General features: G+C 47.0%; 9 protein-coding genes across 9 annotated transcripts; 2 read left to right on the top strand and 7 right to left on the bottom strand.

The window, feature by feature from the left end:
* Positions 1-112: 112 nt before the first annotated feature.
* On the bottom strand, positions 113-1016 carry JR316_0006490 (uncharacterized protein; the record flags this gene model as incomplete). Its single annotated transcript, XM_047892236.1, has 2 exons — positions 113-573; positions 875-1016. The coding sequence occupies 2 exons, from the start codon at positions 1014-1016 to the stop codon at positions 113-115; spliced, it is 603 nt and encodes a 200-aa protein (XP_047749585.1).
* A 1667-nt stretch (positions 1017-2683) lies between these two features.
* Positions 2684-4735, top strand: JR316_0006489 (uncharacterized protein; the record flags this gene model as incomplete). The annotated part of the gene is made up of 1 exon (XM_047892235.1): positions 2684-4735. The coding sequence occupies one exon, from the start codon at positions 2684-2686 to the stop codon at positions 4733-4735; it is 2052 nt and encodes a 683-aa protein (XP_047749584.1).
* A 3488-nt stretch (positions 4736-8223) lies between these two features.
* On the bottom strand, positions 8224-8851 carry JR316_0006488 (uncharacterized protein; the record flags this gene model as incomplete). Its single annotated transcript, XM_047892234.1, has 2 exons — positions 8224-8625; positions 8681-8851. 2 exons carry the CDS (start codon positions 8849-8851, stop codon positions 8224-8226), a joined length of 573 nt encoding a protein of 190 aa, XP_047749583.1.
* Positions 8852-9623: 772 nt separating this feature from the next.
* JR316_0006487 (uncharacterized protein) lies at positions 9624-10636 on the top strand (the record flags this gene model as incomplete). The annotated part of the gene is made up of 3 exons (XM_047892233.1): positions 9624-9809; positions 9863-10003; positions 10058-10636. The coding sequence occupies 3 exons, from the start codon at positions 9624-9626 to the stop codon at positions 10634-10636; spliced, it is 906 nt and encodes a 301-aa protein (XP_047749582.1).
* Positions 10637-12450: 1814 nt separating this feature from the next.
* JR316_0006486 (uncharacterized protein) lies at positions 12451-14741 on the bottom strand (the record flags this gene model as incomplete). The annotated part of the gene is made up of 7 exons (XM_047892232.1): positions 12451-12598; positions 12650-13409; positions 13461-13576; positions 13631-13759; positions 13821-14215; positions 14274-14588; positions 14652-14741. The coding sequence occupies 7 exons, from the start codon at positions 14739-14741 to the stop codon at positions 12451-12453; spliced, it is 1953 nt and encodes a 650-aa protein (XP_047749581.1).
* A 2170-nt stretch (positions 14742-16911) lies between these two features.
* JR316_0006485 (uncharacterized protein) lies at positions 16912-17487 on the bottom strand (the record flags this gene model as incomplete). Its single annotated transcript, XM_047892231.1, has 4 exons — positions 16912-17065; positions 17117-17236; positions 17292-17336; positions 17405-17487. 4 exons carry the CDS (start codon positions 17485-17487, stop codon positions 16912-16914), a joined length of 402 nt encoding a protein of 133 aa, XP_047749580.1.
* Positions 17488-18180: 693 nt separating this feature from the next.
* Positions 18181-19201, bottom strand: JR316_0006484 (uncharacterized protein; the record flags this gene model as incomplete). The annotated part of the gene is made up of 3 exons (XM_047892230.1): positions 18181-18623; positions 18676-19019; positions 19047-19201. 3 exons carry the CDS (start codon positions 19199-19201, stop codon positions 18181-18183), a joined length of 942 nt encoding a protein of 313 aa, XP_047749579.1.
* Positions 19202-19661: 460 nt separating this feature from the next.
* JR316_0006483 (uncharacterized protein) lies at positions 19662-22368 on the bottom strand (the record flags this gene model as incomplete). The annotated part of the gene is made up of 11 exons (XM_047892229.1): positions 19662-19758; positions 19816-20015; positions 20075-20239; positions 20292-20504; positions 20562-20599; positions 20651-21062; positions 21115-21185; positions 21258-21900; positions 21951-22141; positions 22194-22259; positions 22314-22368. The coding sequence occupies 11 exons, from the start codon at positions 22366-22368 to the stop codon at positions 19662-19664; spliced, it is 2151 nt and encodes a 716-aa protein (XP_047749578.1).
* A 794-nt stretch (positions 22369-23162) lies between these two features.
* JR316_0006482 (Transcription elongation factor SPT5) lies at positions 23163-25867 on the bottom strand (the record flags this gene model as incomplete). The annotated part of the gene is made up of 7 exons (XM_047892228.1): positions 23163-23712; positions 23769-24034; positions 24087-24917; positions 24977-25248; positions 25316-25403; positions 25670-25708; positions 25805-25867. 7 exons carry the CDS (start codon positions 25865-25867, stop codon positions 23163-23165), a joined length of 2109 nt encoding a protein of 702 aa, XP_047749577.1.
* Positions 25868-26003: the final 136 nt, after the last annotated feature.

The raw sequence follows: 26003 nt of genomic DNA, 5'->3' as shown, positions 1-26003 counted from the left end.
ATGCAGGTCTCAGGAATACTACCCAGGTGCGTTATATTTCATGCATCCCTTTTGTAAGGCCAAATTGACAATATAGTATTGAAAGTGCTGCAGATTCTATCTCACAAACCGTCTAAACAATAGCGATGGGATTGTCAGACTGCAAAGGCTGAGGAGGAATGTAAACCGGTACGTTAATGCCATGGGACGTCAACGCTGCTTTTAGCTGTTGGCTCCAATGCCTCTCTTCCACCAGCATAATTGCTGTGTTGTGTTCCTGTCTGACATATGTCCTCAACTGCTCTTCTAGACCCTCCACCACCAACGTCAGGTATGCAGAGCGTCGTTTGGAATTCTTCACAGACCTAACCAAGTTTTTCACCGCCTTTTTAGTTGACTGGGCCTCCTGGCGTGCTGCGGCAAGGTCCAACCATGCCGTTCGAAGCTGATCCTTATAGGCCGCAGCTTCTCTTGTTGCCTCGATGGCTATTTCACGCCGAACAGTAATCTCTGCCTCCAGATCGCGTCGGGAACGTGGATAGGCCCTGTTCAAGCCGATTGTGGTTTTGTTGCGGGGAACCTCGGAGGAATGGTCTAATAAAGTGGATGTGAGTGGTCTCAACCTTTCACAGCAATACTGTCAACTTATGAAATGCACCATTCTTTTCAGGCATTTTGGATACAACCGGCTGGTCTTCGAGATCGCTTTGGCACGTTGATCCAGGAGTATCACCTAGTTGAGTTTGGATGGTGTAAGTTCAAGTGCGTTCGTGATAAGATTCTATTTACCAAGGCCATAAAAACTGTAGTTGGGCAGACCATCAGTAACGTCAAGCCCTACAGGTGGGAGGTCAGGGTAGGTTATGCTGAGGTTTAACAAGGTTTGTTTACTGACCTGCATTCAGAGTTGACAGGTACTTTTTAGGTGCCTCATCGTCTTCATCTTGGTTGTGCTTCCTGAAACTTTTTTTTGGCGATGGAGTCTTAGGCGACAGCAGGCGGGATGGTAGACAATTGTCAAGAGTGTTGGTAGACATGTTGAGCGGTTCAAGATAACGAAACCACACAAATATCAGACTGATGGTTAAGGGAGTGAGAGAGTGAGACAAAAGGTGAGCAAACCTTTGGAATAACTTTGACGCCTCCTTTTTATGTGACGCGTAGGTTTGTTGTTGTCGACGTGACACGACGCAAATTGTTGATTGACCTCGAACGCGATGCGATTCGTTTGTTGTGGCAAACATGGCAAATCAAACTTGGGGTATAAAAGCAAGGTAAGAGACGTTTGCTTGATTCTGAATCCACAATGTCTCATTCTTCGATTGACCCAGCTTTTGCATCACAGCCTGTTTCTCGTGACGTGGACCGCCCAACTGGTACACAGCTGTTTATTGACAACCTGGTTCACCGATTCAACCTCACAAGCGACCACAGTGCAGATCTCACTTTTCTTTATCAGGTAAACTTGTTTTTTACATAACGCCTACATCAAACTGCTTCTAACTCGTAAACCCGCAGATCTGTACAGCCATGCCTGAAGAGCAACCTCCTTACACCGAAGTGATAAGTCGAATCATGATGTTGGCCTGCCAGTTTGGGGCCGAAGTTCGTCTGCATAAAGCACTGACTGCCACGCAAACACATCTACAAGGACTCGGGCAGCTGAGCAGTTTTTTGGCTGATTATGAGCTGCAAAAAGATGAGAACTTTGTGTTATCAAACGCACAAAAGGTGAGTCATTGTTTGCCTTTATGAACATGGTGGTCTGAGCCAGCTTTTAGATGGCCATTAAATCAACCTGTTGTGGGAACCCACTACCGTCTGCGATCAAAAGCGCGCGCGATAGCAAAAGCCTGGCGTCACGAGACAGAGCAAAAGCCCATAGCTGTGCCGACGGATGCGACTTCCGACGTGATACAGGAGCGCTGCACCGATGACCTTATCACACACAGGGGAAGATAAGGGACAAAATGCAAGATAAGTCTTTTCAAACTACAGCATACGAGTGCGTGCGCCACACTCGCCAAGGGGGGTCGAATAAGGAAATAACCACGACCGCCAAGCATTGATGAGCCCCTGTCAAAGTGCCCACAGGCGCAACGAACAGGGAAACGAGTGTCACGGAGGAGGTGGTGTCTGGCTCAGCACGCAGCAGTAACAGCTTGGCGAAGATAACAAATTACTATATATTAACTTAGGTAGTGGGAGACGAGACTTTAGTGGAATACAGAGCTATTTTTTTTTTTCCCTCACATTTCGTCCACCTTGTCTCGGAGTGAATCGCACTCGGCAAGGATCGATCTGTTTCGATTTTCTCTCAATTAAAACTCCAACTTGCATCTTGCTACACCATTCAGACATTATCTACAACCTTGGACATTGCAGACGGAGTCTGCAAGCTTCGCACACACACAACCATAACTCACTTCAACTGGAGCCCACCGCGAGGGGTTCTAAAGGTTGTAAACCACCCTATCCTTGATTCTCGAGTGCCCCAAACAAGGAGGGACTCGAGAACACCCAAGACGCCACGGAAACGCGTCCAACACCTACATATTTTCCCCATTATTTTCACTACCGCCAGCCTTTATCTGAAACCGATTCGTCATCGGATTCATCGAACGCCTCTGCACAGTCGTCCCCGACCCGACCCACATTTGTTCCAGTAAATTGGGGAATTGCAACCAAGATGGCGCCACCAAACATGCCTAGCAAGAACCATAGCTCCGCTCCCAAGTTCGATGGAACTGCGGGGTCACTTCCTATGTTTCTAGACGACATTGAACAGCTAGCAACGAGCTGTGAGCTTACCCCCAAGCAGACCATCGATTGGACGATTCGTTATGCCCCAGGAAGCGACGAACACGAGCTATGGAGCGGTTTAGATACCTCGTCAGGTGATGACTGGATTGCTTTCAAACGCGAGCTGCTTGCACAGTATCCCGGATCGACAGGAGACAGGAAATACTCAGTTGCAAATCTGGAAATGCTCACTGAAAAACAAGCTGCCGGACAAATCACAAACTCGGAACAATTTGGAACATATTACCGCGCATTTTCGAAAATTTCACGGTTCCTTAAATCGAAAAACAAGTTGAACGATCGTGAAATAAGTAACCTGTTCATGAGAGGTCTAGACTATGCCTTCAGAGTACAGGTCCGAGCCCAGCTAAGGGCTGAAAACCCGAAGCATCACAGTGACGACCCTTACACGCTAAACCAAATATGCGAGGCAGCACTATTCATATTATCCTGCAACCACGACGACACCGAAATTGTGGCGCCAGCACTCGAAGCGTCTCCCTCAGTCAAGCGCGAGCATTTTGATATATCTAGTATTGCTCCAGCACTGCAACAAACGAGCAACTTCAACATGAGTGCCCTGGCACTGGAACTCATAAAACAGATGAACTTACAACATGCTCCATCAAACGTGTACCAAAACGCCCAGAATCAAGGGTACCCGACGTTGCAAACTCAAGGAGCACCTAGACCTCGCAACAACGACTGTTCCTTCTGCTCTGATCCATCACATTATCAACATAGTTGTGCCAAAGCGGCGGAATATATCAAAAAGGGGCTCTGTGTGCGCAATAGCGAAAATTTCTTGGTGTTACCAGATGGGACACGTGTCACCCCTCGAACCGCACCGGGAAGGAATATCATGGAGCGTGTTGATAACTGGCATAAAAGCAAATCTGCTAACTCGCCAACCGTATCATCAAACATGGTGAGTGCAGGTTCGGAGTTCAAATGGGAGATTCCCACGACGTCGGCTTTCGCCGCCGCGATGGACTTTGCGCACAACGAGGTTGCACCACCTACCGAACGCGAAATTGAGGACTTACAAATCATGGAATCGCTTGTGGCATCCACACAAAAGAAAATTGACGATACCAGAAAGAAGTACTTCGGAACCAAGGGAACCGGGGGACCAGCAACGAGAAGCAAAACCAAGGCGGCAGATACGATTTCCCACGACCCGACCAAGACACTCGCACCGGCCGTTCCAACCATACCTGCATCGCACTCGGCCAACAGTACACAGTTCAGGTACTCTACACCCATAGAAGAGGTAAAAATCGTGAAGAAAGTACTGGATACAGCACTAGACGCCACAGTGACACTGTCCAACAGGGAACTGCTGGCAGTGGCACCAGAGGTTAGGAGACAGTTCAAGGACCTGATTACGGCCAGACGCATCCCTACCGAGCAGACAGGGTCTAGCATGGTAGTAGGAATGCCTCAGAGTGAAGAATACTCGGCTTACCTTGCTTCGCTCTTGCCCAACAAAGAAGGGATGGTAGTGGCAGACCATGTACAAGAGTTGAGATGTCTAGACTTTACCATTGGGGACATGAAGGTCGAAGGGATCATGGATGAAGGGTCCCAAATTGTTGGAATCAGGAAGGACATCTGGGAGAAGCTGGCAGTTCCAATCAGGTCCGACCATGTGATGGTTATGGAGTCAGCCAATGCAAGCAAGGACAAGACACTCGGACTCATACAAAACCTGAAGATATCCATTGGAGGATATGACTTCTATGTGCAGGTGCAAGTGGTTCAAGACGCACCATATGAACTCTTGGTAGGACTGCCTTTCATGTGCCTCACGCGTCTGGTCACTAGGCACTTTGAGGATGGGTCATCTGAAGTAACTATGATTGATCCTAACTCTGGAGCGGAAATAACAGTTCCAACTCGCAAACGGGACCGAAGCAGCACAACAGCCGCCACAGTCAGTGTGGATTTTTAGGGGTCGATGAATCGAATATAAATCGAGGAGACCAGAGTCTTCACATCATAAATACGTCAAATGTTTCTATTTCTCAATCCAATTCCTTTTCTCGCTATTACACGTCTGATAACCGAAATCAAAACGCATCGCTCGCATATAAAAAAGTCGCCAATCGAATTAAACCCGTCGCAACAACGCTACCCGAAAAGTTTCGCATCGTACGACGCATTCCGTCAGACCCGCTTGCAGATCTGCCTGCTCTTCCGACCAGACCGCCCGAATTTACACCAGGACAACGATACACACTACAAAGAAAAGAAGCCATGAAAGTTAACCCAGACGGATTCCTCTGGCCAGAGGAAGAGAAATTGGTGCACCACATAATACTGTTACACGAAACCGCGTTCGCATGGGATGAATCCGAGAAAGGAAAGTTTAGTGACGAGTATTTCGACCCAGTGGTGATACCCACCATTGAACATGTCCCATGGGTTCTGCGTAACATCCCCATTCCTCCAGGAATCTTCCATCAAGTGGTAGAGGTCATCAAAAACAAAATATCGTCGGGGATATATGAACCGTCAAATTCATCGTACCGGTCGCGTTGGTTTTGTGTACTCAAGAAAGATGGGAAATCTCTACGAATTGTGCACGACTTACAACCATTAAATGCGGTCTCAATTAAGGATAGCGCACTTCCGCCCATGGTAGAACAGTATGCTGAAGCCTTTGGCGGACGAGGCTGCTATGCAGTGTTTGATCTGTTTGTAGGGTTCGATCAACGGTCTCTGGCAGTCGAATCACGCGATTTGACAACATTCCAGACGCCTTTAGGCACCTTCCGATTGACATCTATTCCAATGGGGTACACGAACTCGATGCAAATCCAACACGGCGACACAACATTTCTACTACAAGATGAGATTCCCCATATAACAATGCCCTTTGTGGACGATATTCCAGTGAAAGGGCCGGCAACGCGATATGAACTGGAAGAGGGATCCTTTGAAACGATCAGAGAAAACCCAGGGATTAGGCGCTTTGTATGGGAGCATCTCCAGAATGTAAATCGGGTGATCCAACGAATCAAACACGCAGGGGGTACGTTCTCAGCGGCGAAGTCATTCCTGTGTGTCGAAAGCGCCATTGTTGTTGGACATAAGTGCACGTATAATGGTCGCGTGCCAGACGAATCACGGGTTCAGAAAATAACAGATTGGCCAATTCCACGAAACCTTACGGACGTCCGTGGCTTCCTGGGTACACTAGGGACCATACGAATGTTCATCAAGGATTTTGCTATTCATGCCAAACCGCTTGTACAGCTCACCCGAAAGGACATGGACTTCGAGTTTGGGGAGACTCAGTTTGCATCACTGGAGAAGATGAAGATACTGGCCAGAACGTGTCCGGCTATCAGGGCAATCGACTACACATCTGGAAATGAGGTTATACTCGCAGTAGACTCGTCGTGCATCGCGGTAGGATTTATTCTATCACAGCTGGGTGACGATGGGAGAAGATACCTGTGCAGATTTGGCTCCATAACATGGAACGAACGCGAGCAGCGATATTCACAAGCAAAAATTGAGCTCTATGGCCTCTTCCGGGCACTCAAAGCGTACCGGGTGTTCATAGTCGGCGTGCACAACTTAGTGGTGGAGGTCGATGCAAAATACATAAAAGGTATGATCAACAATCCAGATATCCAACCGAGCGCAACCATAAACCGGTGGATCGCGGGTATCCTCCTATTTGACTTCAAACTTCGGCACGTCCCTGCCAAAGACCATGCGTCTGCGGACGGACTATCGAGGCGACCCAAAGCAGACAACGATCCAGACGAAGCAGAAGATCATGACGACTGGATAGATAATGCATATTCCTTTGCAATAGAGTGCTTGAACCACCAGGCTGTGCGTGCGGCTCAAGTCACCAGTAACAACAAAGCATTGCGAGTGGATGCATCTGCTCTTGTAGCAGCAATACATGTCAATGTGGCTATTCCTCGTAACAGCAAAAGCGAAGCGCGCGATCGGGACCTCGAAGCCATTCGTATGTTTCTAGAAGCACCCAAGCGACCAGACAACATGTCTGATGCAGAATATACCAAATTTCTTCGTCTGGTATCAAACTACTTCATCTTGGACAAGCAGCTGTGGAGGAAGGACAGGCATGGCAGACACAAACTTGTCATTTCGCCCGAGCTACGCTACAAACTTCTCAAACAAGCACACGATGATTTAGGTCATAAAGGGATCTATACAGTGCGGATGCGACTTCTCGAACGATTCTGGTGGCCAGATCTGGAATTGGACGTCAAATGGTTCATAAAGACGTGTCATGAATGCCAGACCCGAAATACCATGAAAGTTTCGATACCAGCGACAGTGCCAATGCCGGCAGGGCTTTTCAGAAAGGTTTATGTTGACACTATGCTCATGCCAAAAGTGCGCGGATTCCGCTACATAATACACGCCCGTTGCTCGTTAATATCATACCCCGAATGGGTGGCCACTCGAACCGACGACTATACGGAAATAGCCGCTTTCCTGCTTCAGATCCTGACACGGTGGGGTGCAATAGAAGTGATTGTGACAGACAATGCCCCCCAGTACCTGCTTGCTGCCAAACATCTTGCAGAACGATATCATATTCACCACATCCGAATATCTCCTTATAACTCTCGTGCACAAGGCCCGGTTGAACGTAGGCATTATGATGTACGAGAAGCAATAATAAAAGCCTGCGGTGGGGACGAGTCAAGGTGGCTGGATGTGGTGAGTTCGGTGTTCTGGGCGGAGAGAGTTACCATACAAAAGTCGACGGGTTATTCACCCTACTACCTCGCACACGGCGTCGAGCCTTTATTCCCTTTTGATCTCGCTGAAGCAACCTATTTAGCACCGCCTTTGGAGTCCTTGGTATCGACAACAGACCTTATCGCACATCGAGCTAGAATGCTTCAAAAGCGGCCAGCAGACTTACAACGTGTCAAGGAACAGGTATTCAAGTCGCGTTGGGCAGCAGTGCAACAGCTAGAGAAGAAACACATGGAAAACAGGACCGATTTTGACCTTAAACCAGGAAGTCTAGTGCTTATCAGAAATTCACGTTTCGACAAGGGCCTACAAAACAAGACAAAACCTCGATATGTCGGACCAATGCTGGTAGTGAAACGAACACAAGGAGGCTCATATATTCTCAGCGAGCTAGATGGAGCCATATCCCGCTTGCGCTTTGCAGCGTTCAGGCTGATTCCTTATTTCCCACGGACCCTAGCGTCGGTTCCTGTTACATCCATGGTTGACGATGACCTCGCCAACGTTGAAGAGAATACTCACGACAGCGGAAATGTATTGGACGTCGAATTTTGACACCGTCCCAACCTTGCAGCCAACCCTACTAATCTATAAAAATTTCTTTTCTCTCAAGGACTGTCACTTAGAATCGACCGATTAAAAAACTGTCAAATAAACAAAAAACAAGCAACAAATAACTATTTATTACACCCGGCGCCCGCTCCTAATGCCCCACTGCAAACCACTGTCTGGAATCACCTCTGTGACATCCTGTTCCGGCTCGCCTTCATCCCTGGCCTCGTTCTCGCCTTCCAAAAGTGGCATGTCATCGGTTCCACTGTCAGAGGAAACGTAAATGGAATCGTCCTCCCCATAAATAGCCTTCTCGATCTGCTCAATATACCACGAGGTTATATCAAACCGCTCGCGTTGCTCCCCGTTCATAATGGTGTAGACTGCTGCAATGGCATCGCGTTGAGCACACTGGGGAACACGGTCCGCAGATCCTCGTTCCAATGCACTCTGGAACGTGACGAGGTCACGGTCAAAGACACTGACTATCAAGTCAAGCTCCCGCATCGCGTGGCGGCTGCTCGCCATGCCGCGCTGTCACACCATAGGTTAATATACGTGGAAACATTTGCAGAATGGTTAGGCTTACCACGGCATCAAGAAAGTGGATAAAATTAAAGAAGTCGCCTCGCGGTCCATGGCTGCCCTCCGTAATGACGCGCATGCCGGCGGCAACCGTAAAGCTCGTGTCTCGGTGCCAGTGTTCGGTAGCAAAGAGGTTGATTCGGTGGATACTGTTTTCGGTGAAAACTCTAAGCATGATGAAAGTGGTGCTGAAGTCCGAATTGAGTGTTTGGATGGGCATTTCCAGGTTGACACAGAGGTCAACATTTATAGTACCGGGGAGGTGTGGGAACCCACTACCGTCTGCGATCAAAAGCGCGCGCGATAGCAAAAGCCTGGCGTCACGAGACAGAGCAAAAGCCCATAGCTGTGCCGACGGATGCGACTTCCGACGTGATACAGGAGCGCTGCACCGATGACCTTATCACACACAGGGGAAGATAAGGGACAAAATGCAAGATAAGTCTTTTCAAACTACAGCATACGAGTGCGTGCGCCACACTCGCCAAGGGGGGTCGAATAAGGAAATAACCACGACCGCCAAGCATTGATGAGCCCCTGTCAAAGCGCCCACAGGCGCAACGAACAGGGAAACGAGTGTCACGGAGGAGGTGGTGTCTGGCTCAGCACGCAGCAGTAACAGCTTGGCGAAGATAACAAATTACTATATATTAACTTAGGTAGTGGGAGACGAGACTTTAGTGGAATACAGAGCTATTTTTTTTTTTCCCTCACATTTCGTCCACCTTGTCTCGGAGTGAATCGCACTCGGCAAGGATCGATCTGTTTCGATTTTCTCTCAATTAAAACTCCAACTTGCATCTTGCTACACCATTCAGACATTATCTACAACCTTGGACATTGCAGACGGAGTCTGCAAGCTTCGCACACACACAACCATAACTCACTTCACTGTATCAAAGAGCTTCTAAAGCCCTCTAGACAGTCCTTTAAGACGCTTCACATCGATGTTGAGGTGCGTTCTTTTCACTTTAATTGGCGGTCTAAAACAAATGCATTTGCAGGCAAAGATGAAAAAAAAGCCCGCAGACAATTACCTTGACAACATCCTGAATCGGCTGGGACGTGAGGCCAAATGGATGGCGCATATACAAACCGTTTGTACGATTCAGAGAAACACGCTTCAAAAAGAGGTGTGTGGTTGTCCGGTTTACCATATGCCGTGTACTGATGTGTGAAATTAAAGATCATACAAAGCATAACTCCAGGCCCAAAGTTTACTTCTGTGCAAGAATTTGCGGCGGGCCTCATTGTGAAATATCGTCTGCCTACGTCAGAGTCTGGTGCAAATTCCAACACAGCTTACCTCTCAAAACATGTGTTATTGGTGTGTCTTCAATATTTCTGATTCAAAAAGTTTCACTAACGTGGCAATGTAAAGCGGCGGTTTTTCTGGGACCATTCATCTACGTTTTCGGCCTTTGAACTTGAGAAGGATGACAACAACTCAGAAGAGGAGAACAATGACCAGGATTTTGGAACACCAAGCACCGACAACTCTAGCGATTCGGGTCATTCTGCTACCAAAAAACGTAAATTGCAAAAAACAAACATTCCCGCTGGGAAAACTCGCGGTCGGGTGGCTGATGGCGAAGACTATTGGTCCAAAGTTGATCAATGGCTCAAGAGGCTTGACGATGAGCTGGGAGATAATACAGCTGAGTTGAAACAGTCCGAGTTTTCTCTTGTATTCTCAATGAGTTATGCTAAGCTTGTGAATAGATTTATTGCTGAATGTCTGGAGATGGACTCTCTCAGGACCAATAAAGGCTTAGATTTCTCAAGCCACCCTTCCGAGCGCTCTTTTACCAGCCCTAGCGATGTCACATCCGACCCACAACCCACCACTATACAGTCCTTTCCTTCCAATTCTTCTTCGAGGCTGCCTGAACCTCATTTAAATTTTGGTAATGCAATTGCTCAATTATTTAGTGGTCCTTCAACAGGTAGACCTTTTTAGCCACTAGACTCCACTACAATATAGTTATTAATTATGCGGAAATGTATGTGTAAACACAACTAAATCTGAAGTTGATGTTGAGAACATGTAGCCCCTAATATTCAGTTTGCTAGTGTTTGGCACCGGTGATCATTTGATCAACAGCAACGAGTTATCGCTTTCATCTTTTCCTCCATGATCTCGCACAGCGGCACCGTGTTTTCCGCCGTGCATTGTTAAGAGATCCAGCCCTTTCATGTACTAAAAGCCATGCACTGGAAAGATCCAGATTCCCAATATGTGGGAACGCGTTGAGCGGCATGGTTGGGCATAGTTTTTTTTTGGTGACTGACATTTGATTTGTAGATCGCGCACTGGTGCAAGAACCTGCTTATTGCTGAGTATTTTTAGACAGCTATCCATGGCAAAAATTACTTATTTTAACACCACAGGTTCAAGAATATGTGCTTTGAAGTTTGACAAGGTCCAAGAACACCATTGCCGGAATCGATAGCCATCGTCAACACCATAGTTTGGCTCTGGAGAATGGGTGATAGTTGGATGCGCAACACAACATTGTCAACGCCATAGCCGGAATCGATCGCCATCGTCGACACCATAGTTTGGCTCTGTGGAATGGGTATTTGTGGATGCAATAACCCAGTGAGTACTTTATAGGATAGACATTAGATTAGTAGTTATTTAGCTTCAGCTTCATGCTCAATATATGGTGTTTTATTATAACCTAATCTTGTATGAAAGACTAAAAATAAAATTTCACAATGATATTATACTGTGAATACATATGAAAAGCCTACAAAAAAATATGTATTTGCTAGAATGTGGCTGACACAAACGGTGCTTGGCACTTATGTGGCAGCCACATGAATTTCGGCCTGTTGTGTCACCCACTGATATCGGATGGAGGTGGCAGACACATGTTTATTTGTGTCTGACATACATCGGCCAAACACATCCAAAAATGTGTCCAGCGGCCGCCTGTGTATATATCTAGCCTGGCAGTTTCCAGTTGCCACATTTGATGCATTTGCCGCGTCTGAGCACGTGCTGGGCAGCTGCACCAAACAATGCGTCAATACGCATGCCGGCCGTTCGGAATAGCGTTGCTCGTCGTTGGGGGCGCCGTTTGGGCTGAAAAAAATACGGGTCGGTAGCCAGCAGCGCCTAGAATGCGGCGGCGCTGTTTGCGCAGGGTTCGGGGGTGGTGGCGGGATGGATTGGTCGGGGTGGGTTTGGATGACGCGGGGGAATTAAATGCGCGCCTTCCCGATTGGGATGTTCGCGGGTGCAGTAGCCGTGTGCCACACCGCCCTTGCTGGTCTGGACCGCGCACAGCCTCCTGATGATCACTCATCAGTGATGCAAGTATATTTTTAGACGCAATCTCGGCCCACCCCTGCCCACCCTCACCCTTGCGGGTCTGGGCCTGGCACTGCCTCTGATGCAGGCGTATTTTTAGACGCGATGGATGGTTCCATTTGGCTTGCGGCTCTCGCCTATCACACCACATGCCCAGGCTCCTCCAGGCTCTCGGTATCCGGCCTCAGAAAACCGGGTATGCATTTCAACTTTGCAGTGCAACACAGTAGGTTGGTTACAATGTTCTTCAGTAGTTGTCGTAGCTGTAATGTACACAGATACATGGATATGTTTAGTAGAGATTTTTTAAAACAAGACATTAATTATTGTGTTGCTTTAAGTCATTAATTCTATCTCTTATTGTAACAGAATGGTGCACTCCAGACTATGAAGATAAATGCATTTTAGGCATGGCAATACAAAAAAACCTACAAGCAAGCCTAATGTCCATCGTACTAAGTACTACTTGCGCTTGCCACACCCGCCGTCTCATTTCCTAAACTCGCCGCAGAATCAGTCACGTCTGGAATCACCTTGCCCTGGGCGTCAATACGACGTCCATATTTATCAATAGGGTTCTCTTGCTCATCTTCGTAGTGCCACCTAATTACATTGTGAGTAACATCCCAGCAGTGGACTTGAAGTATGACTTACGATGGTTTAACTCGCTTTTTTGGAGGCGCTGGAGTTGTTGACGGTTGGGGTTGAGCCTTGCGCTTCGGCCGTTCCACAGGTGGAGCAGACGTCGTTGACTTCTTGGCACCCTTGGCCTTCTTCTTCCCAGATTTCTTGGCCACTGGTGGATTGTTAGGTGACGTGGTCGAGGGCTCAGACGTATCAATAGAATTTTCTGCAGGCGCTACCTGCAAAGGGGCACCGCTTTGCAAGGAAGTCGGGGCAACTGAGGGAGAGGGAGATTGTGCATGAGGTATGGTGGCAGGCGGCGCAGCAGCGGAGGTAGTAACAGGCACCGTCTGCATGATTACTATTGGTCCCGCTTGATTCGACGGTTGCTCGGCATTGCGAATAACATCCAGAACATCCAGCACTGATACGGAGCTTGATGCAGTGGGAATGCGAGCCGGAGACCTGATGAAAACGGGAGAGACGGCGCGCGACACGCACGGAGACGCCTGAGGAGATTCTGGCAGAGGATCGAAAGGAAATGGATTTTCGGCATCATCTTGACGTGTATTGTCATTGATTCTTGTGCTTGTGCTTGCAGACTCATGTTCTGGAAGAACCTCTGGCGCCCTTAGATTTTCTGTTTCTGCCGAGACTCCGGTTGGCGGTACTCTGAAAGCTATACCGTGTACTGACGTGCTTTCATTTTCATTCTGAAGCAAAGCAGCGGCAGGTACCAACCCATCCATATCATCCTTTGGGAGCGCGCGAGACCTGCATTCTTCCGGAGCTGATCCAGTATCAATAAAACATAATAAAAAGAGGAAGAATAGACACGTACTGTAACACTTGTGTAAAAAGGTACCAAACAACGGAATCATATAGTTTTTAAACTTATGACGTTCGGTCTGACCGAGATTCATTTTTATGTCACCGGGGGTCTCGCCGGAATGCATCCTGATTCCTATATCAATGTTTACAGTCTACAAAAAAAACTAGCTGCCAACTCACGTTATCACACTTAAATCGCCACCTTTTGCAGGCTCTGGACCTCCTGCAACTAGCATTAACTTCCAGCCAGTTGTCTCGCTTGCAATGTCCAAAATCGGTTCCATGACTTTAACCAGACTGTTGATTGCTCTAAAGCCGCAATGTACGTCATTAGTAAAATAAGCGCCGGCAATGAAATTAAAGCATGCACCGTTGTCTATCTGCAGGGCTCTTTGACGGCGACCACGAAGCTTTATATGCCGCTATTGCTTCAGCATGGTCTTCTTCACTTTTCCTGTGCCACGCTTCTTGCTCAGTTTTTGACAGTTCCGCAAACATTTCCCTCGCAATCCTATCACGATCTGCGGCCTTGTTGGATTTTTTCATTGGTTCTCCTCTGGCAAGCGCGCGCGCAACCTCAGCCTCGTATCGATCATCGATGGCATTACGCTGGGACTTGCGCCATGTGTTGACGTCTGACTTCATGCGTGGGCGTGATGTGTCTTTCCCAGCAAGCTTCTGCAGTAAGCTCAATAGTGTGCTCTCGCTGAGCTTCTTGGGATGGTGCTCTTTATTATATTGATAGACAAACCATTGCTTTATTTGCTAAAGAAAATTAGGCGGTAAGTAGGGTACAAATCAGTGTTCAGATAAGCTCACGTACTCCAGAGATTGCTTCTCGCCGAGAGTTTCTGGCTTTGACCTCTGCCACAACCTTGGAGAACTCCTCTTCCGACATCGTTTCGCGGTTTGGCTCTGGCACATCAGGTTCCGGGGCGTCATCATCCACTGCGCGCAGAGATTCCTCCGTCGGCTCATAGTCCGCAGGCATTGTCAACGGAAATCGTTTGAAGAAACGCCGGTTGATGTTCATTAGCGTCTCTCCGACATGGTTGGCCTCGACAGCTTTCGCATACTCTTCTTTCTGAGTCATCAAAAAGTCTTTGCGAGCGCCTTTAAAAGCTCCAGGGTTAGGCATCTAAGTTCTTAGTGAGTACATATACAAATATTTAAATCATGTTATGTTTGTTTGAGAACATACAGTTTGTAGAATGAGGGAGACTTGGACGTCAAAATTTATGCTTCTAGGCAGGAAGTTTTGGTTGAAAACACAGCCTACTAACACGGTCATTTTGTTAGCGCAATTCGCAATGCCTTTGAATCAAACCAAACCACTGGAGTTGTGAGTCGGAAATCATATTAGGCATGAATGCCAAGTTTACATTTACAATTTGAATAATACCCTAGAGCGCTAGTGTTCACTACGTTATGTACAGTCAAACCAAGTCAGCACGTCGACAAACCAGCTTGGAGTTCGGATGTTTTTATATATTTTATCTTTCTAATTTTTGATCACTAACAGAAACTTTAAAAGCAGATTTTCGTGAAGCATTCCGACCGACAAAAAATGTCGTCAGACTCCCCTCCTCCTACCTCAGACCCGCCCAACGCGTCAGCCGCTGCTGCTACGCCCTCTTCATTGTCGGCCTCTACTCCAACTACACAATCTGCGGCGCACCCCTCTGCAACGCCATCTTCGTCGTCGGCCCCCACTCCGACCACACAGTCTGCAATACACCCCTCTGCAACGGCCCCCAGTGCAGCTGCAGCACCACCGGCACAGCCTGCGCCTCCTTCTGCCCGCGCGGCTTCCTCCCTGGTTTCGGTCCCTCGTGATAACAGCAACGCCGGTGCGTTGCCGTTTTTTGGTGTCAATTTCTCTTCGTCTCGCGCCCCACGTCCATCGGAGCTGCTTCAACCAGCGATCACAATTCTGGTGGTGACTATCGGATACATTGTTGGGCTGTTTGACCGTGCAGAGTAAGCAGCTGTTGAATTTTATAAAAAAAAATAACCTACTGATGTGATCTTCTAGTCAAATAGATATGAATCTCTTGCTTCATGTTCCCGGATACGCTATCCGCCAATTTTTTTCGTGGAGTGAAGCCGTTGCCTATTACACGGAGAGATACCTTGCAGGGGATGTATACATCGTTCCCCCTTCGCCATCCACGTCGACCGGTCTTTCCTCTGGCTCGTCCCCAGCTCCACCTCCTCCTGCACATGTGTCTGTCCCAGTGCCGCCACCTCCTATTACTGCGCGCCAAGCACTATCAACGTCTCGTGATCCCACGGCTGTACGTCGAACCGCCGCACCAGCTATTGCACCCGTACGGGCGCCTGAAGATCCTAATGCCCGATATGGGAGTGAGTTCAACCCAATTCCTGTTGGCATGGGCGATGCTCTGACCCGCCGTGCTGTTCGTCTGGCCCGACTTGCAGATAATGTGCCGTCGCTGTCGTCTTCTACCCCACTGTCCAACTCCAAGACATCATCTGTGTCTACCGCGCCTTCGAAGTCCAAGGGCAAAGCTCCTGCTTCTGTATCGCAGACTTCAAACTCCAAGGGAAAAAACAAGCGGCCTGCTTCGTCTACCGGATTTCGAGTTCCAAAGGAGAAGCTAATCAAAATGAACGGCAGCAATTGGTATTGCGACCCACAGGATCCTGAGAACTACATATGGCATTCACGAGCGTCTCCTGACCGCAACTCCCCATCTAGCGCCCCCCCACCCTCTTATTCTGATTTGCCCCCTGCCACCATTACTGGAAACTCTGAATCAGCTGCAGGTTCCAGCTCTGCCACGGGTTCCAGGTCTTCGCGGGCTTCTACAAACTCGGCAAACAATCGTACCCGGTGGAGAGGTAACCCTGACTCTCCTCCTTGGCCCAACCTACCCTTGGTATCACGTCAGGGGGAAGGTAGCTCTGCGTCATGGAATGACCTGTCCTCAGCCTCTCAGGATGCAGATTCTCAGCGTCTCACTCAACACCAGCAACGGATTTTGTCTGCAGCTGCAGCAGCACGACGTCAGCGTCAATCATTGGTTGGATCTTCTCAGGACTCTGCGACTATCGGTAACTCTCAGACCCTTGAACAATCTGTGTTATTCACATGTGATGCGGATTTCTTCAATCATGGAGCTTCCCACCCGTCCTTATCTTCTCTCATGGCATCAGCCGACTCAGGTACTTCTGCTCCTCCTGGCTCTGAAGAAACACCAGAAATGCCCCAGGACGATGACGATGAAGATATGATGTAAGGCAAAGGTGTATTTTGCAAAGGGTATGCTGTAGGGGACGTATCTCACAACTTAGTTTACACTGGTACTTTACTAAGCTTTTTTTATTTCAATTTCATATGAGATTGGCTGGCTCTTTGGGGTGTGATTGTTGCTCAATGCACGTGAAAAACATTCAGATATTGATAAAAATGTAAAATGAAATTTTACTGAACCAAATCAGTGAACAGGCGAACCACCTCGGTAAGAGTTGCGTCCATGCAAACTGATCCATTCCTCCTCAGTAATGCCATGAGCCAGCGCGCTCAGGCGTATCCATTCTTCCTCCTCATCCGGGTCCTCCTCTTCTTCGTTTGGAGGGTTTTGTTTTTTCCTACGTAGATAGTTTGTATACTAATGACTTTGACAATAAAATAAAACATACCTGTAGTAAATTTTGGCCTTAACCTTCAACGTGAAACGGTTTCGTTCACGATATCTAGCCTGGGCCTCACGATGCTTCTGTCTGCTCAAAGCAAGCTCGTTGTCAGGCAGACTCTTGCGACTGATGGTCATGAATGAGGTTAGGTTGTAACATAGTATGCGCACGTTGGACGTACCGTTGATAACGCTCTTGCGATTTCCGTTGCTCGCGTTTGCAGTTGCTAAGAAAGTTAAGTTTGCGTGTAGTTAAGTTTGCGTAGGTTGATTGCGTTGACAGAGACCTACGTACGCCTCATAGTAAGCATGTCTCCGTCTGAGATACATCTCACGGTTTACAGTTTTGATTGCTTTTGAAGCGCGTTGGCGTGCCATTAATACACGTAGGGCAGAGTATAACGGTGTTTGATAAAGAGGCGATCACAATGTTTTGAAGTCAGGCAAGGCTTGAACGGCAAGGCTAGAACAAATACTTACCTAAAAAGGTATGAACCGAGGCAGGTCAAGTGTAGTTCACACAAAGAAAATTCTTTTGCACAACATTGCGTGCGGCTTTCAGAGAATTGAAAAATACCATAAATAATCTAAAATACGTTTGAAGACGTTTCTGAAAAAAAAAATTTTTTGGTGTATCCAAAGTGCATTATGAGGACGTACGTACATACGTGGATTGTGTGCAGTGTTCGAAATATCACCATTTTTGTAACTACACTAATGCTCTAATTTTTTGACAAATCAATTCTCCCAAAGATTCTCTGTCTTTAGACACTGTATTCATAGCGTTAGAGTCACAATTAAGCATTATACGAGGCAAAAACCATCAAACCGAGATCACCATAAACATCACCCGAGATCACCATACGTTAGCCTGCTTTTACACTACTCCAGCAATTCTCATCTCATTCCTTTAATTTTTATCTTGGACTGATTTGATTCACATCTGCTATATCAGGAAGTATCTAATGAATGTAACTATGCAGTGGTTTTGGCATTATTTGACGTAGATAACAGAGACAATCCCAACTTCCATCGTGTTGCGTTAGCTTCCTCGTCTTGCGCATGTTGCTCTCAAGTCAGCTTCGCCAAATAACGCTCACGCGTCATGAAGTTATTCTCTACCCATCGAAAGATTCCGCCCGCTGTGTACTGCGCAAATGAATAGCGACGTTCTGTTTCCTTGATGGGCACGTTGGAATGTGTAATCAGGGCTGAGGGGAATAAAATGGTGCACCCAGGTGGGAACTCGATGACAATCTTAAGCTCCCATAATATCAAATGGCCTCCTGCTGTGTAGTCGAAGTCTCCCAGGGCGGTTACGGCGCACCAGCCAAACGCAAGGTTTGCGAAATCCTTGTGCTGGAAGCAGGTTGTCCATGGGCCAAAATTATACGACACAGCACTAAAGATGCTGTCAGGGAAGATGCGACGGAGCTTGGGGTGTTTGGAATGTAGTTTTGAAAGCGTTGTGGCATAGTACTGATAGAGCTGGTTTGCCCACGTATACATGACAGCTGCCAATACGTTTTCAGTGCGCGCAGTTGTCCAAAATGAGGAGAAACTTACATGATGCGAAACTGGAGAATCTCTGGAACGGTTCCATTGCGTTTAACTCGGCCAGGACTTCGGCGTTTGGCTTGGAATTCTTAACGTTGCCCGGCATTTTTCGACCACCTCCGTGTGATACGCCACAATTGAGAGAAATGAAGGCTCCTTGACGATGAGTTTCGTCCTCGATTGGGATGCAACACCGATCGCGTCGAGCCTCAATGGCAGCAGAGGCCTGGCGCTGAAGATCTTGCCAGTAGGGGTCGTTAGGGTGGTTTGCAATTACCCCAATGACATGGTTACTCGCATCGACAATCGGAGTAGATTCGCTGTAAGATCGAAGGCGTATTCGAGACTGGGGACTAGTTGAAACGAAAAAAAAAACTTACCCTGTGTGCTTGATCAACCGGAACTTGTACATCAGCAATACCGGGGCCAAGTAGGTAATGATCCGTAGTGATACATAATTCTGTAGTGCCCATAGTAACGGTCCCATTTGGGTAACACACACTGATGTACCTGTAGCTTGGTACCAACGTGACATGGTACTCTGTAGTGATCTGTATTGTAACGCGAGTGCTGTGTAGCGGCGTGTAGCATGCTTACCATGGTCCATACCCCTCTGTATACAACTGACATACAAATTGTAGCATACTACCACAGATTTGTAGCATGCTACCACAGATTTGTAGCATGCTACCACAGATTTGTAGCATGCTACCACAGATTTGTAGCACATCATAACACACTGCAAATAGGTACAAAGGCATATATAGTATCCACTTTCATTTGTATAGTGTTGTGTGGCTATTCCTGCAAGTGCCAATATCACACTGAAAACCGAACCATTTTTGACTAAAATGGGCAATTTTAAAAATAGATAATCTATGTTTGGATCGGACCAAACATGTTTCTATTAGTAGATGCATAACTATTAATATGTGACGATCTAAATATGGTATCTTCTAATCCACACCCGGCAGCTGCCCCGCTCATTCACCCAACTACCCTTCTGGACCGTAATCTAGTTCCTCCTGTGGGATAGAATGGAGAGTCATCCTATAAGGGTTGGGGGGGTTCTTCGTAGGCCTCATAATAGCACTGATTATGGAGATCTAAATGATGCAAAGAAAGAAATGAATAAAAAAAGATACACACCATCCTTCCTCAGCCACTTCCCTACATAAGCGAGCCAAGCGAGGACCTTGGTTCAAGGTATCCTTCTCTGCCTCTGCTGCAACCAACATGCAGGCATCATACCTCAGGGAGTACTCCTCTCCCTTAAATTCAATACCCGAACACGGACCACCTCTTGCAGGGTCAATCCCATCCCTCCACTCCTCAAGACAGTTGTGGATCTACAGCAAAATGCTTGTTAGCAAGGCAGTGCCAATAGCAGGAGAGAAATCAGAACTACACAACTGGCCACAAGCGCAAATGCTTTGTGGGGAAGCGATGTCTTGAAGAAATCCGTCTTTGTCTCCAGACCTTTGATGGGGACTGCAACCCCTTTTGTAGGATGGTAGAAGAAGTCCAGACAGATCTTCTTCACAAAAGGATGTCCAAATGGGACATTGTGATACTGGAAACAAATCAATGAGTGGTAAGCCAGGTAAAATGGACGGCGAACTCACTCGGGTTTTGGCAACACCCCGGTGGTATTTACCATTGAGTAGCCAATATGCTACCCTGTCCTTGATGTATTCGATCTCCCCCATCTGATTTTCAAACATATTGGGGTTCGCGGCGATGACCTCCGACGGGACTTCGAGGCCATACGCATTTTTGACCAGGGGTCTGATCATCGTCTTCAGTCTTCCCCGGAAGGTTGACGCGTAGACAAATGCCTAATGAGAACAGACACGTTAGTACGATATCCTTAAAAGAACACGCTAAAAATATACCGTTACGGCGGTATTCCTGTCTAGGAGCGTTTTTTTCTCTGCAAAGTTATGTAAACCAATTAACTAAAATCACAGAAGACAGAACTTACTATCAGGCAACACTTTATCCGTGTTCATTCTTTCAAACACGGTTACTGCCATCTTCACACATCCATCGGCGACTAATAAGTGATTTTCCCGAGTGGGAAAGGGGACCTCCTCTACTACATACAGGCACATCAGTTTGCGTGCAATTTTGAGCACATCTTTCCAGTAACCAGTAAAGGATGCAACTGAATGCTTGGATACTTCCCTAGCAGAAGAAGTACTGGACTTCTTATGAGCGATGTGTGCCTCACCAAGCACCTCATCATCGTCAGATGCTTCGTTGTTCTCCCTTGTCAAACCTTGGGATACGGCTCCTTGCGAAACAGCCGCCTTGCGCAATGCCTCAGGGCGAGATGGCTTGTTCGCCCGATTACGACGACGGTGTTCTTGAAGAACATCCTCTACTTCCACAACCTATATCAATAATACATTAGCTAGACATTAAATACAGCAGAGAAATGATTACATGGGGGGAAGGCTGGCGGAGCAATGCCCTTGCTCTCCTCTCCTCTTCATCATCGGAAACTTCATCAACCACTGTCAAACATAGGTGGTAAGCAAACACAACATAAAGGTGGAGTTAAACCAACGCTGGGCAGCAGGCTTCACCGTCGACATATTGGAGAGCTTCTTCATCCCCAATATTCTCTTCATCAATTCCTTGCATGCATTTGTCCCCTGATGCTTCCTCAGATTGCCTTTCACCGTCACTATCCCCCTCTTCCTCCTCCTCATCTTCCTCCTGCTCTATGCCTTCGTAATCTTGTTGCTCCTCCTCGTCTTGATGGCTGATGCTAGCCTCTTGGTGGGCGTTATAGGCTGCTGGATGCACTGGCTGTTGTACGGGGGCATGTTGTGTTACAGGATGCACTGGTTGTTGTACGGGGGCATTGTAGTATTGGACAGAATTCTCTGCCGCAGCGGCAGCGTAACGCTGAACAGGATTTGCTGCGTGTTGTACAGGGCGCGGGACAGGATGTGCTGCATGTTGTACGGGGCGCGGGACAGGATGTGCTGGCTGTTGTACCGGAGCAGCGGGGCGCTGGATGGGGGCAGTGGGTCTTTGGACAGCATGATCAAGCTCTGAGTGCTCCTGATTTCTCTGAGCTGCACGTTGGATCTGGACAGGAGGGGGGGCACCCTGAGATTGTCGTGGGCTTGGTTGGACTTGTTGGACATCCCAAGGAGCAACTGAAGGCGTTGGCCTTGGTTGCATTTGAATAGGGGGACCTACATGCAACACAACGGTAACCTAGACGTGCTTGGAAGATAGCAAATTTAAGATTAGAACAGTAGACTCACCCCATTGCAAGGTTTCTTCAAGGGAGGCGCCATCTCATTTTCAGGCATGGCACTAGTATCCACATTGGCGGCCCTTGACTTCCTCTTCCCAGCCTTCTCAAAGTCAATAAAAATGATGTTAGATGTTTTCTCCTGCCGAGCATTTACTCCACCAAGACCACGGGTGCTTCGGATAGGACGGCCATTGGGGTCTTTTTAATAAGGAGTTCAGTGAATCTCAACAAAGAAAATGCTAGTACAGACCTGCTTCTGGAGCCTGAGGTGGCTCGTTTTCTGCCACGGAGCTCGGACCCTGTTCAACCTCTTGTCCTAGATGGATAAAACATTAAGTATGCGGATGTAATGAGGATATATAGATGATACCTTCAACCGTGGCATTGACAACTGCCTTTTTCTTTTTGGATCCTTTAGGTGGCATATTGGGCTGGTTTGACGGTTGTAATGCAGAAATAGAGACAAGGGGTGGTGAATTATGTCAAGCTACGATCCGGAGGTATGCGAAATTAGCCTCTTTTCAAAATTTAAGGCGACGGACATCAGTCAAAAATATATCGTGCCATATAGAAATTACAGGTACTGAAACAGTACCCCTATCTACTACAATATATCACATATACATTATAGTCAGATTCCATGTCCTACTTAGAGTTAAGTAAAGTTACATCTCAGAGGGGAAAAGACTGCACCTATCATGATCGCGGATTATCCTGAGGGTGCATTAGAATAGGTATTCCCCGACTAATGAGGGATACCCGTAGACGGGCGATTTCGAGCTGGGTTTCAAACAGAAGATCTTCATTGGATTTATATGCTCGCATAATGTCGTCCATATAACAACGTAGCTCTGCCTGAACTTCTAGACACCTCTGTTCAGTGAGTTGAAATTGGTCAAGAGCCTTTTTAACGGCCTCTATGCCTTGATTCTAGAGGAAGGTGGATTAAAACATGAAAATAGACCTAAAACAAAGAACTCTGCCTCTTCGGGTATGCTAGGGAGGCGGCGACTTTGAGGTTGCGAAGCGTTGTTGCTATTGGAATGGTTCATGATAAAGATGGGCAACAATTTGGTGTGGTGGTGGTGGCTTAAGTTCAAGACAATCAACACATTACGAACCATTAGCACTGTTGATTGCCGAAATATACTTAAATAGAATGACATAAAACCCGTATATGTCTACAAGTCCGTGTTCGAGATACAAGTAATGCTGCACCCTACATATTTACAACTTTGACACCACGGGACGGGGGGAAGATTTGAATCAAAGATGTTGTCGGAAAAGTTGGGAATGTATCACCGCGTTTCATACGAGTAACGGGATATTTATGTACAACGCAAATATCCTTGTCTATTGATCGTATCCTGAATATAATCCCCATTGAATCGCCCTCAAGCGGTGTAACGAAGTCGTCCTTTTTTACAGGATGAATTGGAAACAACACTGATTTCGGTAATGTCAGTGTACGTCCCAGTAATGCTAGGTGGGCAGTATTGTCGGTAAGGCTGAGAAGTTCCATCGCCACTTGATGGTCGCCCTTGGATTTGTCTAAGACTTTTAATCGTAATCCTTTCAGCTTATCGTATTTCGTATCTAGCCAGTGAGCGACGGTTGAGGGTAGTTCTGCGATTTCCACCGCCGAGTGTACAGGTATTGCTGAATACGGATTCCATGCAGGAGACAGAAAACTTGCTACTGTGGACGGCATTGGAGTTGCTCCACCAGAAGGCCCGGGGTCTTGAGCGGAATTTATATGTTCTCGGTTGCTTGAAACAATGTCAGTAAGCACCTGACAGTCAACGAATCAAGTGAAACCACATACTGTATAATTAAATGTGATATTTTAATACGTTCCACCCTCTGGTTACGAGCTTCCAGCTCAACGTCTGCAAAGCCGTCGGGGGTAGTGCTTTTAACGATGCCATAGTACCCCTTGAATGTATTATTCCCGACAACGATGACACTCAAACCTATATAGACGTCGTTGTGGTCTCTTTCTCCAAGCTTTGACGAATGACGCTTTCGCGGGCGAAGAGTAGCATGAGCAGGGGGGACGTAGAATATGACTGTGTGGATGGGCACAATGACCTGAAAAATGTGTTGAACACTACTAAGACAAAGAGAATGACAGTTCACCTACTTCGCGTTCGTGCTCTGGGGCGATAATACAAACAGATCTTCCATCAAAGTCTGACACCCATCCATGGAGATCTTTGTGATCCCCTTCAACGACTTCAATACTATCGCCTATCTGGAAAGCTGCACGTAGATCGTGTAGTGCAACTGCTTGTGTTATACCTTGGGAGGGGATGTGCACTTCCACCTCAGCGTCAGAAACACTCTTGACCGTTCCAAAAAGACCTAAGTATTCTCCACCAATAATTTTGACTCGATCATATCGTTTCAGTCGAGTCATGGAGATGGCTTTCGAGGCTTGCGCTAAGGTCTCCGTCGTTACAAATGGACACTCGCGAAATTGCTCCAACTCGGACGATGTTGGGAGGACATTGGAAAGATATTTGAGATCGATGGCGTCGAAATCCGTGATAATAAATCCATCCTGGAATATCCTGTCGAGGTGCGATTTCTTGATGTTGTCCGGAGGTCTGGGGATAAGAACAACACTTTTCCGACCCTGGAATGTGAACACAAGGCCGGTAGCATTTGCGTAGGTCGTCCAAGCCTTACGCTTTCCAGCAACCTTGACCCACGATTGGTCTTCAGGGCGTGAGGGTGGGGGATGAGATAGGATCTCCATACATCTCTCCGAGGATAGCCTAACTAAATGTGTCGGATTAAGCTCTCTAACGAGGCAGGCTAACGTATGCGCATGTTGCATTGATGGCGCCTCGACGTAGATTCTCCCAGGAATTGAGGATTGAGCGAAGACAGACCGGGCAAGGATGATGGAAAATGTAGGGTTCGTTGACATCTGCATAATTTTGAAAGCGACGGCCTCTTCGCGTCCAACCTATCACTCGTAAGGTGATCAATAAATGCTGACTGAAGACTTATATTATTTTTGCGTACCTTGCAACCTATTTCATACATGATATCAGTCGCGGAAGGCATATAATTATTATCACCAAGTCCTCCTGGTTGGGGATTGCCATATTTCTGTATAAGTTCTCGTGAACTAGATGGCTCTATATCATTGTCAGGACGAATTTTCATGCGTGAAGGCAGAAGCATGGGCAACAAATCGCTCCATTCATCAGCGTTATCTGTATTTTGCATGGCATGATATAGCCGAGAGTGTGCAACACGTTCCTCATCCTCAGAGTATTCATCGTTATCATTCACTGTATGTCAGAACCCATTAGCATCAGTACATATTGAGCAGAATATATGTAAATTATTGGAACATACGTAGTTGGCCCCCTTCATAATCAAGCTCTTCCGAACTTTCATCATCATCGGAAACCGCTGCTTCAATGTCTATGAAGGGATTAATGTCCTGATTTTTTGAGATCATAATTAAATTTCCCTGAAGTTAGTGATTAGATGGAGGGTTGGATTAGTACACACTGTGCGGTTGCCTAGGCTGTCAAGTCATCTGCGTTTATAACTAGACATTGTGGGTCTTAAAGACTGTTAATCGATGTTCATCTCACTTAATTTATCATCTTAACTTGTGATAATTTATTTTTAGATACTACACAACCTATTACTATGATAAGACGCTATGATGAACGGAAAGAGAAAACATATGGTGAGAAACACGCTATTTCCGGAGCGATTCTTTAGGGTAGGTTTCCCGTCCTGAAGTCACGAGTTGGTTAAAAAAACGCCCCCTTACATCAGCCGCATCACGGGCGTTTTTTTAACCAACTCGTGACTTCAGGACGGGAAACCTACCCTAAAGAATCGCTCCGGAAATAGCGTGTTTCCAACTTGATTGTTTTTCTTTCCGTTCGTCATAGCGTAGTACCCCTCCCCATAGATTTAACATACATTCTAATAAAATAGACATAGACAATACTCTAGACACTCTATAATAGTTTTCGTTCAGTTAAAATTCATCTAGTTGAAAATTTGAGACACCAGAAAAAAACAC

The sequence above is a fragment of the Psilocybe cubensis genome, chromosome 5, assembly GCF_017499595.1.
Source record: "Psilocybe cubensis strain MGC-MH-2018 chromosome 5, whole genome shotgun sequence".
NCBI lineage: Eukaryota > Fungi > Basidiomycota > Agaricomycetes > Agaricales > Agrocybaceae > Psilocybe > Psilocybe cubensis.
The sequence above is the reverse complement of the archived record's forward strand: the minus strand, read 5'-3'. Positions and strand labels throughout refer to the sequence as shown.